Here is a 14,406-nt window from a genome sequence, read left to right on the forward strand (position 1 = left end):
AATGATTAAAGAAATTATGAATGAAATAGTTTACGTTCTTTTCTTCACACTTTGTCTTTAAAAGTCAGCATTCACATGTGCAGCACATCTCAACTCGAAACAGGCACATCTCAAGCGTTCAGTAGCCTCAGGTGGCTGGTGGCTCCCATAACGGACAGTCCACACACAGACGGACAACCCAGGCAAACTTCTTATTTTTCAGTCTATAGTCTTTTGCTGCTTCTTTTTGCCTTTTGCACCAGCTAGCACGGCCAGTAAATGCTGAAGAGAAGTGGTGATGGTGATGGTCCTTACCTCACTCCCGCCTGCAAGCGACAGTATCAGTCTTTCACTGGTAAGAATGGTGCTGTACTGTTTACAGGTGTTGAATTTTGTCAAATGCATCCTCTGCTTCTACAGAAATCATGACATGTAGTACATTTATTGGAATGATCTCTAATGGGGTGAATCACATCCATTTATTTTTGAATGTAGACCAACTTTACATTCTTGAGATAAACTCCATTTCATCTTTCTATATTTAATATCTATTTGCTTTTTGCTGGACAAAATTTACTAAAATTTTGTTAAGAATTTTTGTGTCTATGTTCTTGAGAGATATTGATCTGTAGTCTCCTTTCCTTATAATATCTTTGGCTTTGGTGTCAGAGTAATGGTGGCCTCATGACATGAGTTGGGAAACGTTCCTTATTCTATTTTGTGGAATAATTTGTGTAGTATTGGGATTATTTCATTCTTACATTTTGGTAGAACCCATCAGGGAAGACATTTGGGCCTGGAGTATGCTTTGTGGAAGGATATTTAACAACATATTCAAATTATTCCATACATATAGGGCTTTCTGGTTATTGGTTTCTTCTGGAATGAACTTTGTTAGTTTGCTTTTCAAGGAATTCATCCATGTCATCTAGACTGTGGAATTTATTGGCATAAAGCTGTTCATATTTCTTTAACCTTTTAAAGTCTGTAGGATCTATGGTGACAACCCCTCTCACATCCCTAATATTGGTAAATTTTTTTTCCTCCCCAAAGCCCCCATACATAGTTGTATATCCTAGTTGTAGGTCATTCCAGTTCTTCTATGTGAGCTGCTGCCACAGCATGGCAACTGACAGACGGGTGGTGTGGTTCTGCAACCGGGAAATGAACTCGGGCTGCTGAAGTGGAGTGCGCTGAACTTTAACCACTAGGCCACGAGGACTGGCTCCAAATATGGGTAATTTTATCTTCTTTATTTCTGATCAGTCTGGCTAGAGTTTTATCAATCATCTCAAAAAACCAGTTTTGTTTCATTATCTCTGTCTTTCTGTTTACAATTTCATTATCTTTTGCTCCTTTTTATTCCCTTTCTTTTAATTTGCACTCCTTTTTTTGTTTCTTAAGTTGGAAGCTTAGGTTATTGATTTGAGCCTTTTCCTCTTTTATTGTACAAACACTTAATGCTATAAATTTCTCTCCAAGCACCGTTTTAGCTGAATCCCACAAACTGTGATCCATCATGTTTTCATTTCATTCAGTTCAATGTACTTTCTAATTCCCCTTCTAATTTCTTCTTGGACTCCTGAGATATTAAGAAACGGGCCGTTTACTTTCCAATTATTGACTGATTTTCAAAATTTCTTTCCATTAATTCTAAGTCCATTATGCCCAAAGAACATCCTTTGTATATAGTAATATTTTAAACTTACTGAGACTTTTATGGTTCAGAATACAGTCCATCTTGGCCAACGTTCCACATGCGTTTGAAAGAACACATATGCTGCATTGTTGGGTGGCGTGTTCTGTAAACATCAGTTAGATCAACTTGTTTGGTAGTACTTTTCAAATCTCCTCTGTTCTTATTGATTTTCCTTCTTAATGTCCCATTCGTTATTGAGATAAAGCTGCTGAAATCTCTGAGTTAGACCATGGGCTTTCGCGTCGTGTATTTTGAATCTCTGTCACTAGGTGCATACAGGTAATGGAACTGTTAGGCCTTCCTGATGAAGTGATTCCCTCTGCATCAGGAACGGTTCTTCTCTGTCACCGGCACTTGATCTTCCAGGCCCTGTACCAGGACTTACTCTTCCCCAGGTTCCTCCTCTGGCCATGGCGGGTTCCTCCCATTCATGTGCTCATTGGCCCTCAAGTGGAGACTTGACAGGACCTTACAAATCCCCGTAGCCCATGCTCTCTCTCTTTCTGCAGCTCTCTCCTCTCTCCTCTTTGGTTTCTGTTCTAAGAATTCCAGCACTTTTGCCTTCCCCAAACCTGAACTCTGCTTCTTCAACTCTGTGCCACTGCCGGGTGAGGATGATATTAGTGGCTGCTGAGAAAAGGAAATCTGAAATACTGCAAGCTGGAAGAGCTAAGTGAGGTGTTGCTTAGCAACTCTTAATAGGAAATAATTTAACTCTGGATTTATTTTTTTCCTGAGAACCTGCTGCTCTTGCCTGGAGTCTAGAATGCACGCCCCTTCATGCTGGCAGCTCCCCTGCGTGCATGCATGGGTGCACACACACAGTCCTAACCCACCAGCGACAGGCTGCACTATTCACCAGTTCCCGTAAGTATGTTACTTTGGCTATAACAGCATCCAAGATTCAAGGCCAAAGTGGCTGGAATTCCATGATCAGCACAACCTTTCATAAAGTCATTTGGCAAACACAAGGGAGACAATGCAGGAAGCCCTAAGACAACCACCATCCAAAATGTCTCCATTTAAACCGAGTCAGTGACAGATGTTTTGGAAACCTGCAGAACATTTTTCCTCCCTTGCAAAATCCCAGCTCTTTCAGGAAAGCACTACAGATTCCAGGCTGCAGTCACGACTCCTTTTTTCGACTTCACGTTGACTTCCCCCGGAGGTGCCTCCAGATGCCCTGAGCTGCACACACAGGACCAGGGTTCTCGTGACGGTGGCCACGCCCCTCCCCCCCCCCCTCATCCCCCAGAGCATGTGAGCTATACTGCGCAGGCTTCGAGTAAGGCCGCAGACAGTACCCAATGCAGGCGCGGCTCGGGGAGAAGCGAGTGATGGGCTGGACCAAGCCCTGCACCTGCATCCCCACGAATGCCTCCCAGGGCCCTGAGTCTGACGGGTTTTTCCTTCGCGGAAGAAAGGGGCTGGTTATAGGTTTATAGGAGCTAAGACAGAACCAGCTGAGAAAACCAGCAGAAAGAAGTGAAATTTTAAGGATCTGCTTATAAGTGACTCATTTCATTATAAAAGCAATCACTGATTCCCAAACAATAATACTAATATACACGGACACTTGTTTCTTGGGTCAGATAAGTCCCATTTCTCTTACCTAGTCATCTGAGGGGTGAAAATACCTGCAACTGGGAATATCAGATGGCAATTCGAAACAGTGATATACTGGATTTTTTGGCGTCTCTGAAGTAACAGTTCCCTCCCTGTGAAGTTTTTCCAAATAACATCTACCCCAAAAGTGGCTCAGATAAAACACTTCAGAATTCCCAAATGTGTCCCTTCCTTGTCACACAATGATCTGTCATTTGCTGAGGCACAACAGGAAATAACCCACAGTCACTGGTGACAATGTGCACATGGAGATGATGTGTGATGATCACAATGCCAGAATGCCACGTTCAAATTCTGGCTCCCTTCCCAGCTGTGTGATTTTGGGGAAGTTGCTTAACCTCTCTGGGCTTCAGTTTTCTCATCTTCAAGTTGCAAGTACTTACTTCACAGGGTTGTATAAATCAAGTAAGTTATACGTGTAAAGGAACCCAACAGTGCCTGGCACAGGGAAGGATCAGGACTGTGGAAGTGTTTTCTACCATTAACATGGTAGGGGAGGCAAGTAGACAGATCCATTATGTGTACATTCATTCAGGCAATGCCTGCTTAATAGCCAGATAACAGTTTAATCAAGATAACAATCTTCAGTACCAGGGCCTGTTCCCCTAGAGAAAAGCACGGGAGGAGAGAAAGAAGAGGAAGCAGAGAGATTGTTTCAGAAACACCAACAGAAATGTCTAGTTGAGCCAGACCAGGGCGGGAAGTCCCAGAGAGGGTCTTGGTCCCTCCTCAGGTCACTGGACAGTCAGGACACTCTGGCTGGGAACTAACAGCTGGGAAAGCACAGAAATGCCAGCTCCGCTCTCAGTCGCCAGCGGTGGGCGGGACCTCATAACTACGCTGCAGGCTGGGCCGCTCTGTTGCAAGTCCTGAAAGGCCACATTTCATCAGTAGGTTCTTTGCCATTAAAAAACAACAACAAAAATATTTAAGTCTTCACCTTTGTTGTTGAATGAAATAATTTTCTATATTACTTTTATTATTTTTCTTGTGGGTCCTTCTTCATATTAACTCCAAACACCCCCTGAGAAATCGCCCTGGTACACACAAGCATACAAAGATGTGTTTCTTGGACACTCAGGGACAATCTCTCTAAGCTGGACTTTTCTCCTTTTGTTCACAGGCCACGAGGTTCTTCCAATGGTAAATACACTCTTTAATCGCATTCCAAGTGACGGCACTAAAGGAAAAGCAAACCAATCCTGTACCATTTCAAAGTCTACGCGAAGCCTTTATTTTCTTTCATTTTCACTTAAAAAAAGATTTTTGCACGTTCATGTCCTATTTTTGCAAGAAAACACACTTAGACACATGCTGACTATTTGGCATCCTTTTAGGTAAGAGGACAAAGAAAGTCTCTTCTTCCTGAACCAAATGTTGCCCTGCAAGTGGGTAATTTTACAAATCTATACAATAACTTCAGCGTGGTCTGCCTGCCAAGGCTGAACTGGGGTTGTCAGGAAGGGAAGTATTTATTCAACTCTGTTCAGTGAACTCTTACGATGAGGGAAGCAGAAAACTGAAGTCAAGAGCAAACACGACTCAGCTCTCTTGTCCTCACTTGGCCAACGCGGCGTCTATGTGTGGAAGCGTCCACCCTTCTCAGGTGGCCCTCCTGCCCTGCTCCCTTCTGAGCAGGTATTTCAGAAGGAGGGGAGTTTTCAGCTGAGATGAAATGGATTTGTTCTTGTTAGAAATTCGTTAAATAAAACGTCATCTAAAAGCTTAGGCTTCACCAAGTGAACTAAAAGCATTACAAAAATGTATCCAGCAAGGTCTTACTCGATATCACTAATGCAGGAACCCAAAAGAAGCACTTCCATTATTCAGGCAGACAGAGGTGAGCCAAGGTTCTCTAAAGCACAAACACTCATTCATGATGCTCTGTCTACATGGCAATACGAGTGTCAGGTTATTTTCTCTTTATATTAATGAGCGTGGACTTATGTCAACAGGACATTCATACATAAGAACGTCTCTAATTCCTAATGGACGCTGGTTTGCAAAAGCGTCAAATCCTCCATGGCACGCATTTACTTCCAAGGTGGATTTGCAGTTCAAATGAAGGCTGACATCAAGAGCCGTTATGAAAATCTGAGACGGGGGAGTGAATATTACAGCAACATGCCACAAGACAGAAGTGGCCTCCTGTAGCAGGAGAGCACCCATTTCGGAAACACTGTCTTCCAGTGAAATGGTCTGTCATGGGTTGAACCATGTTCCCCTCAAACAGAGGTCCAAGTCCTAACCCCCAGTACCTGTGAAGGTGACCTTATTTGGAAATAAGGTCTTTGGGGATGTAACCAATTCAAGATGAGATCATTAGGGTAAGCCCCAAACCCAATATGATGGATGTCCTTATAAGAAGAGACACACAAACAAGCATGGCACATGATGATGGAGGCAGAGACTGGAGTGGTATGTCCACAAGCCAAGGAACCCTAAGGACTGCCAGAAACCACCAAATGCCAGAGGAGGCAGGGAGGGATCCTTGCCCTGGAGCCTTCAGAGGGAGCACGGCCTTGCTGACACCTTGATTTCGACTTCTGGCCCAGAGCTGTAAGACACTATTTGTCAGCCTCAGTTAAGCCTTTTCTGATAGGACTTACCCATCAGGAAAGCTCCGTGTCCTAGAGGCTCTCAGATAGGGACCATTGCTATGTTGTATACCTGCACTGGGCATGTGCAGAAAAGGGAAAGATGCTCCCCATACACATTGCCACTGAATGCCTGAAAAGAAGATTGTCCTATTTACGTGACCTAATAGAACAGAGAACACAAACACCTTACATGCCCCTCCACTAATGTGGAGTTCAAAACAGTTCAAGTATTTTTAAACCATTCAGAAGAACAAGATACAATACAGTGAAGGCAGCTCCCTCTTTGCTTATCGTTTTTTCAATGGGAAAGTCACAGCACAACAAAGGGCATTTTAGCAAATCAGCCCAAGCAAGAAGCAAGCAGACAGGACTTCCATTGAACATGCAGACGCTGCCACTAAACAGCTGGAGCCCAAACGCTGCAATTCACCACCCGACTTCACTCAGAGATTCTGGAACCATCAACAAAATGTCACTTTTAAATACTTTTCATCTGGGAGGCAGCTGTGTGGAACAGATGTCAGCTGGGTCGGGGTGCTGGCAGCCAGGGTGGAAGAGGACGTCAAGATGGGGTTCGCTTGGGCTGAATTACAACAGCAGTGATAGGAAGAGTCCACACGCGGTCAAGGCTGTGAGGGCAAACCACGCAAGTTTTTTCTTTTCCATTTTCCTTATTTCCCCAGGGACCCCTCCCAAACTGCACAGTCTCCAAGCTTGCCACCCTTTTACCTGCCAGTGCTTTCTGAGGACCACACACTGCAAAATCATCCCTTTTTGCCTGATCAAAACGGGCACCACCACACTTCGTTGTGCCCTGGCAACTCCGTACAATTCCACTTACTGAGGGTTTAAGAGCTGGTTCTTTCAGAGGCAACATTGATGGGTAGTCTTGTATTATACAGGGTTTCTCAGACTGGGCACCCCTGCCGTTTAGGGCTGGATAACTCTCTGTAGTCTGTGCACTGTAGGATGTTGAGCAACATCTCTGGCTTCTACCCACTGATGATATCCTCCCACAGTAATATACTCCCATCCAGGTTGTGACATCAAAGATGTTTCTAGACATGGACAAATGTCCCTTGGGGGCGAAATCGCTCCCAGTTGAGAACCACTGGTGTCACGAGTAAGAGCCAGCCTCTAGAGTCAGCCCCCTGAGTTCAAACCTCCTCTTCCACTCACCAGCAGCTTGGCTGTGAGCAAGGTACTTCACCACCCTTGTCTGTTTCTGCTCTTGTAAAAGTACGAGGGTGATGGTGCCCACCCCGTGGGGCTACACGAAGATCCATGAGGTTGTGTAAGGAAAGCACTCAGGCTGGGGCCGGCACAGCCCAAATGACGCACTGCTGGCTGACGACATTCTGTGCTCTGCACTGGAGATGTTGACAGCCGGGATCTGTACTCAAGCCACCTGCGCAGTGAAGAATTAACCTTACCCAAGGACAGGGCTGGCTCGGCCCCGGGCTCCTGGTAAGTCATCTCTAGGCCCCTGGAAGGCCCTGCCTGACAGGAGTGTCTTTGTCTGCCTGGGGTTTTGGCCAGCTGACAGTCTAAATGAGATTTACAACAGGTGCTTAGGGTCAAGAAGTATCAGTTCTGTCTCCAGAAAGCTGGAGACTAAAGGCCAGCCGTGCAGGCAGTACGTGATGGAGCCCCAGTGCAAAGTGCACACAGAGGGCTGGGCTGCGCTTCCCCGGTAGGCAGTACTCCATGCAGAGAGCCACATATCGCTGCCGAGACGGCAGCGCTGCCCATGACTCCAGAGGGAGAGGACAACGGAGGCTCCACATTTGCTAGTTTCCCCAGACACTTCCCTAGGCTGATGTTAATCTGCAGTCTTTCCCTGTAATAAACCATAGCTATGAGTCTAACAGCTTTCAAAGAGTTCTGTGAGTCCTTCAAGTAAGCCATCAAACCCCAAGGGGGTCTTCAGAACCCCAAACTTGCCACTGGTGTCAGCAGTGAGGGTGGTCTTGTGTGAACTGTTCCCTCCGCCTGTGCTGTAGGCTCACCCTGCATGTTCTTACGACAGTACTGTCACTGTAGCTGGCTTCTCGTGGGAAGCATTCCCAGAGCACACCTCCTTATGCACGGTGAACCTACAGTAACACTTCTGGAAGGTTCGTGCTCATTGAGGGGCCTACATCTATGATGCTGATATTAAAAGATGCCAGACTTTTGGTTAATAAGACAGAACACTTGCATTTTAAATCCCCATGCCTGTTGAATGGGGCAGGGGTAGCCAGGAGTGTTGGGCAGGATTTCAAACTCCAGTGGAAGAATGAGGCCGAGTGGCCCTCTTCTGGCAAGGCCCACAGCGTGAGGCAGATGAGGGGCCCAAGCCCCCAATCTAGGAAGAGTGGCCAAAAACCGCTGCCACCACTGAGCCTGCCTGTGGCCTTTTCCGAGCATCAAGCAGACACAGCCACACTCCCAGAAAGGTGTCCAGGCCACAAGCTGGGCCGGCCACCCATCAGCAATGTCAACAGGGCTGATGCTCCACACAGGAGCTAGTTCTGCCCCGGGCCCTTGTAGCGTGTGGAAGGTAACCCTCACACAGGTGGGGTTACGTGTTGGGGCAGAGAGGAAAAAATCCCAAATCAACCCTGAGGAAATGGAAGCGAAACGACTATGAAATAAGAATGTTTAAGATGCTTAAGGAGATTTTTAAAAGCAGGTGGAAGCAGCAATAAAACAACCAAAAGATAGTTAAAAACAGAACAAGTGGATACACAAAAAAATCTAACAACAACATATCTGGAGATGAACAAACACAGTCATCCATTAACGGAAACACTGAATGAGTAGCTTTGGGGCCCACTCTTGGCAGAGGACACTTGCACATGCAAAGACACAGTGGTGGAGAGACAGTCACAGCCCTGCCCAGGAGGAGCTGATATCCTTGCAGGGGAGACCATCAATCAACAGAGAGGGATGTGTAATATGATCTGAGGTGCTATGATCATCGTAAGTGCTAGGGGAAGACTAAAGCAGGGTGAGGGCTGTCGCCCAACAGGGGGCATCTGGAGGTCCAGGAAGGCTGCTCTTTGAAGGGGGTCAGGGAGGTTCATGAAGGTAACCCAAGAGCCATGCAATTACAGGGAGCAAGAGCGTTCCAGACAGTGGGAGGTCTTTACCCTGATTAATCGGTTCTTTTAAAATAATAATAATAAAGCAAATATTATATTACTGGTGAAACTAGAGATGTTCCATTTAAGCTGGAACTTTACACTCTATTATTCACTTCCGCATTAGAAGTCTTGGCTAATGTAATTAGACAATACAATAATACATAAGAGAAGAGTGAATTAAGGATTTGAAATGGAGAAACACTTTTTTAATTATCTGGAAATGATAATACTGTTTATATAAATCAACTGAGACCCTACCAGGAGTTCACTAAGATTACTGGATACAGATCAACATAAAAAACAATAATATTCTTATGCATCAACATTAAACAAATAGAAAAGGCAATTAGGAAAAAAGTCCCTTCTATACAACAACAAAAAACTTTAGGTACCTAACAACAAGTCTAAGGAAAATTGTTACCGATTTTACGAAGAAAAAAAGTCTTTAAAAGACATAAAAGAAAACCAGAATTACTGGACAGACATGCCACGTAATTCTATGGAAACAAAACATTAAGACAGCAAATCTCTGGATGCTTTTTATAATATCCTTTTATTATTTCCTAGATGTTTAATACCTTTCAAAGTGAAAATTAAGAAATTCTATATAATTTGAATCCAGATCACAACTGGAGTTTTCACTGCACGTGACAAACTGATTCTGCAATTCGTATGGAAAAGTGAGCCAAGAAAATTCAGAACAAAAGGAAACCTGAAGAGCAAGGAGGGCCCACTTGCCCTTCCAGATAGTAAGGCTTCTTCCAAAGCTATGACACTGAAACAAGGGGGCACTGGTGCAAGGAGATGAGAAACCCCTAGGTCCACACCATAGGCCAACAAGCGATGCTCTTAACTAGTCTCCCGTGTCTGCTCCATGTGTGCCGTGAAGGCAGGAGGGATGAGGACCACGTGCACCAGTAAAGGCTTCTGGGTGAGGCTGCAGCTCAGTGAGGTGAAGAAGAGAGGTGGGAGTGGAGGCAGAGAAGGAGCTGAACATGGGGGCAGGGGCCCAATTCTCCAAGGGGCTTGAACGGGAGAGTGATGAGGAGAAGGACTGGGGAGCTTCCCTGACCACTGGAGCCTCTTCAGGGAGCTGCAAGAGAAGAAAGGTGGCACCACCACTTCTTCTGTCCACTGTGACAGTGTCCTTAAGAGCCAGAGACACCAACCTAAGTTCACCTAGTCCAGTCCTCTCCCTGTGCAGAAGAAACTGACGCCCAAAGGCGATGATGACTTGGCCAAGGTCATGAGTGACTTATTGACAGAACCCACTGGAAACCTCATCTTTGGGCTCATCCAGGGCTCTCTCCAGCTAAGGCACACCAGGAATGCTGTGTACCTTGTCCCTGGTACTGGAACCCTTTTGTGGGTTCCTGTCTTGAATCTCTCTTCTCCCTTGGCCTCCAGAGCAATTCTCCCTCACTAGTCCTCATCTTTTCCCAATGGCTTCTTCTCTATCCATTCTTGGCTGCTGTTCCTCTCCTATCCCCAGCTCTTGAGCTCCCACCAACCCTGTGATGGCCCTCTCAGTGCTCAATTCACTCTCCCTGGATGGCTTAGAGAACCCCACAGCTTTGATCAAGAGCTTGAGGTTAGTCACTTGTATATCCATATCTGCAGCCCAGACCTGCACCCTGGACAGCACCCTTTAATCCAGCAGTCAACGGGGCACACGCATGAGGCAGTGGCACCAGGGGAAAAGCCTACTCCTAAGACTACAGTCGCCTAAAGATCTGACATCCTCCAGATGTCACCATTTTCTAAGCCAAGAGCCTCCCCAGGCTCAACTTGAAGAACTGTGGGTTTTCCAACAGGTGTAGGAAGCAATTCTATGGATATGATGTAATTACGTTGATACAGAGTCAGTATCACAGAAGTCTGTGTATAAGGAGGAAGACGAGTAACTGAGAAAGAGTTCAAAGGCAGTGACCAGTCTTTGAGAGTTAGATGCACAAGGTAAGATCCCAGATCCCAGAGGGATTCTGGAATGATAGGAAACCAGGAGAAGAATGGAGCTACAAAACTGTGGTGGCGAGGCATAAACCCAGACTTAGCCATCAAAAACTAGTGACAGGGTGAGACCCAGGCAAGCACCCAGCTACCAGTAGGTCTGATGAGTTAAAATGGGCATTGAGTGACTTCACCTATGGGGACACCGCCAAGACAGCTATTTCAGAAGACTTTCTTCTCAGCTACAGGTCTGCTGTTTACAGCTTAGAGCCAAGTTTTCAGAAGTAAGTATGTCACAAATCAAAGGACATAAAGAAAACCCAAGAAACATTTTAAAGTCTTACCTGATCCCAGGCAGAGACGGTACCTCCAAAACACATGAACAAGTACCCCATGGCCACGAGACACATCCATATCACCAATGAGAAGACGCGGAGCAGCTTCTTAAACACAGACTCGATGCAGACCAGGATGAATATCGCAAAGAAGATCGCCAGGGCAGTGGGAACTGTTATTAAAAACGCCACGTGGTCTTCAACTTCCTAAGGAGACAGAAAACATATTGCAAAGGTACAGTTCAGAAACAGTGCCATACTGATGATTTATGTGATCAAGATGCTATCAGCATTAATCCATGTCAAAATATATCAAGTTTTAAAAATTATTTTAGAAGTAGAACAGTTTGAACTTCTGAAAATTTCAGTTTCCTATTAAATAATCCTGTTTTTCTACACGAATAACCCAGTATTGGATATTTAAGTTATGCAAAATAGCTATAAAATTAAATTTAAATTTTCCCTGATACATGGAGAAATGAGTTTTATTCAAAAGTGAAGGCAAGAGCACATGATATCAGGATAAAATAAGATAGTCACGTGCACTGCCTGAATCAGAGGATCAGAGATGCCCCGGCCTTCAAAAGCAAGGCTTCAAGATGGATTTGAAATGTTTTATTTTAAAAAATCTAAAAACTATCTCAGTCGCTAAAGTGATGAGCTTTTATTTTAATGATGGCAATTAATGTTTTAACGGGAGCACAGGTTAACAGAAAAGGGTCAGAAGCACTAAATATAGATGATGAAGAGAGTGGGAAAGACTTAGAAGAATGCACCATTTTTCTAGTTTCCTTCCCCACGTCTCCCAGGCTCCAGTAGCACACAGAAAATGGGCATGTATTATTAGCCTCTTACCAACACATTTTTTAAAGAAAATCCACCTTTGCACACTAACGCTCATTTTCGATTTCTTTCTAGCCACACACACAAAAGGCACACTATTTCAATTCCACCTGATTTCAGCACAATGTGAGAGACCTCATGGTCCCTTTGGTTACAGTACAAGCTTGGATTTAGGCTTTAGCTTCTGCAAAACCTGATGCTGGAACCTTGCTCTGAACGGCATTCACCAGGGGCAGGAACACAGTTCAAGTCTTTAATCCTCACCCAAACATGCTTAGTTACTGAAACACCCAAAGGAGTTTCAATCAAAGAACCCATATGGCTGGGACCCTAAGAACTTCCACTGAGGTTTTGGAATAGTAAAGGTTACTGTAAAATCTGGGACTTATGGGGCGGCTCTCTCACATACTAGAAGCTGGTGAACCCTTCACCTTTTCTGGTTGGTGCAGGGTTCACTCCGTCCCATCAGCAGCTCTACCTTTACATGCAGACAAGCCCATCCAGAGATCCAACCACCAACCACAGGGAGATGGGGAAGCCAGCAACACAGTCAAGTAACCACTCTGAGTCCAGAGTAACATGGAGGGGACAGAAAGGGACCCAACTCACTACATTTCCCTTTCTCTCGCAGACAGATGTGGGTGCTAAACAATACCTGGGAAAGAGGCAACAACAACAACAACCATAGCAAATACTGCTATACATATTTTTGTAACCTAAGCACTCGTACCTACATTCACCTCTTTAATACCGACCCCAATCCTGTGAGGGGAGCACTGGTGCTGGCACTATTCCACAGGAGAGAAAAACCGAGGCACCAACGATGAGAATAAGCTGGCCTGGCTGTCGAGCTGAAGAGGGACAGAGCCAGGGATCTGAGGTCTGTTCTGGCCACCACTGTGTGCTCTGCCCTCTGGTTGTGCAGCAGGTGGCGAGCTAGACCAAAGGCCAACCCTTGAGTGGCCAAAAGAACGTATGTCTCCAGAACTGTAAGAAGACAGGAGGGTCAAGTGCAACGGTCTTATTCTCTCCCGCCACTGCTATTTTTGTCCACAATTAAGTGCCTACATTGTACTTTTACTCAGACACATTTCACAATCATTGCAAAAGGGTATCAGGTGTACTCCAGGCTGCGCGCACTCTCCAGCACTCAGACCCCACAAATAAATGGACACGTGGACACAGCAGCATGTCTTCTGAGGACGTCACATTTGAGAACGATAGCCATGCACATGGAGCCATGAAAACTGATTTTATTTTAAACCCCCCAAAATGAACTTAACTGAGCTGTGGACAGAAAGCTAACTAGGAAACAACCAGGACAGCGGTTTCGTAGCGTGTCTTTTCACTTATTTCATTAACCCAGCAGGGGAGAAACAATCATTGACTTCATTGGCTCCGATTTCTCCAGAAAGACTGAGAATGGTGTGAAAATATGCATGACTGTACAGTGAGAATTAGTAACCAGAGGAACAGAAAGATCTAGATGGAGTCCTTCCAGGAAGTGGAAGACCCCCTGAATTAGCGGTTGGGGCTTTTCCTGCACTCGTCTTTTTAAAGATCTTACTGTAAACAAAACAAAGACCCAATGTCTTATGGCGCTGGGTCCAGTATATACTAAGACTTGATATTGTTTTGGGTTTGAAATATTGAACTCTATCGCACTTTATTTTCTTTTATAATATCAGGGTCTTCATCACTGAGAAGTGACTTATCTGGGCTGGAGGGTAACTTCACATTAGGCATAGTAGACACAGTGCCTGGGTCCCACACTATTGTTAGGAACCCACGAAAGTGTTGTAATTTCTGTTAAAATCAGGAAAAAAACCAAGCTTTTAAGGTCAAAAGCGACATACGTCTTCATGCTAAACCAGGGGTAAACTATCATTGGGAACATAGTTCTTGGGAGGAAGGGGCATAGAAAGGCGATCCTAGGGGGTTGGTGGGATACCCCTGCTCACCAGATGTGCGACACCATCTCATCCACCCTGCACACCAGAGGAAGAGCTTCAGCTTCGAATAGCATTCCCCAGCCTCGGTGGGTGAGGCAGATTCCCAGATGGCCAAGGGCTTTGGATGGCCGGCCACTGTTCCCGAGGCGTGTGGCCCTAACCATTGCAAAACCTGAGCCCACTGAAGGATCGGGGCTCTTCTGGAAAAAGAACAGCAACCAATTTATTCTTCATTTGCCTTTTAAACTCTAACTCCAAACAAGTTTTAATATAGACTTCTCCACAAAATAGAAT

At 45.2% G+C, this 14,406-nt stretch overlaps 1 protein-coding gene across 3 annotated transcripts in view; it reads right to left on the reverse strand.

The window, feature by feature from the left end:
- ADCY2 (adenylate cyclase 2) overlaps nt 1–14,406 on the reverse strand; it is a 404,137-nt gene that overhangs the window by 369,414 nt on the left and 20,317 nt on the right. For all 3 annotated transcript variants that reach the window (XM_070587228.1, XM_070587227.1, XM_070587229.1), the window contains exon 2: nt 11,327–11,524. In XM_070587228.1, the coding sequence (XP_070443329.1) occupies nt 11,327–11,524 (198 nt within the window). The remainder of the gene's footprint in view (nt 1–11,326; nt 11,525–14,406) is intronic.

Source organism: Equus przewalskii, chromosome 20 (genome assembly GCF_037783145.1).
Source record: "Equus przewalskii isolate Varuska chromosome 20, EquPr2, whole genome shotgun sequence".
Taxonomy (NCBI): Eukaryota; Metazoa; Chordata; class Mammalia; order Perissodactyla; family Equidae; genus Equus; species Equus przewalskii.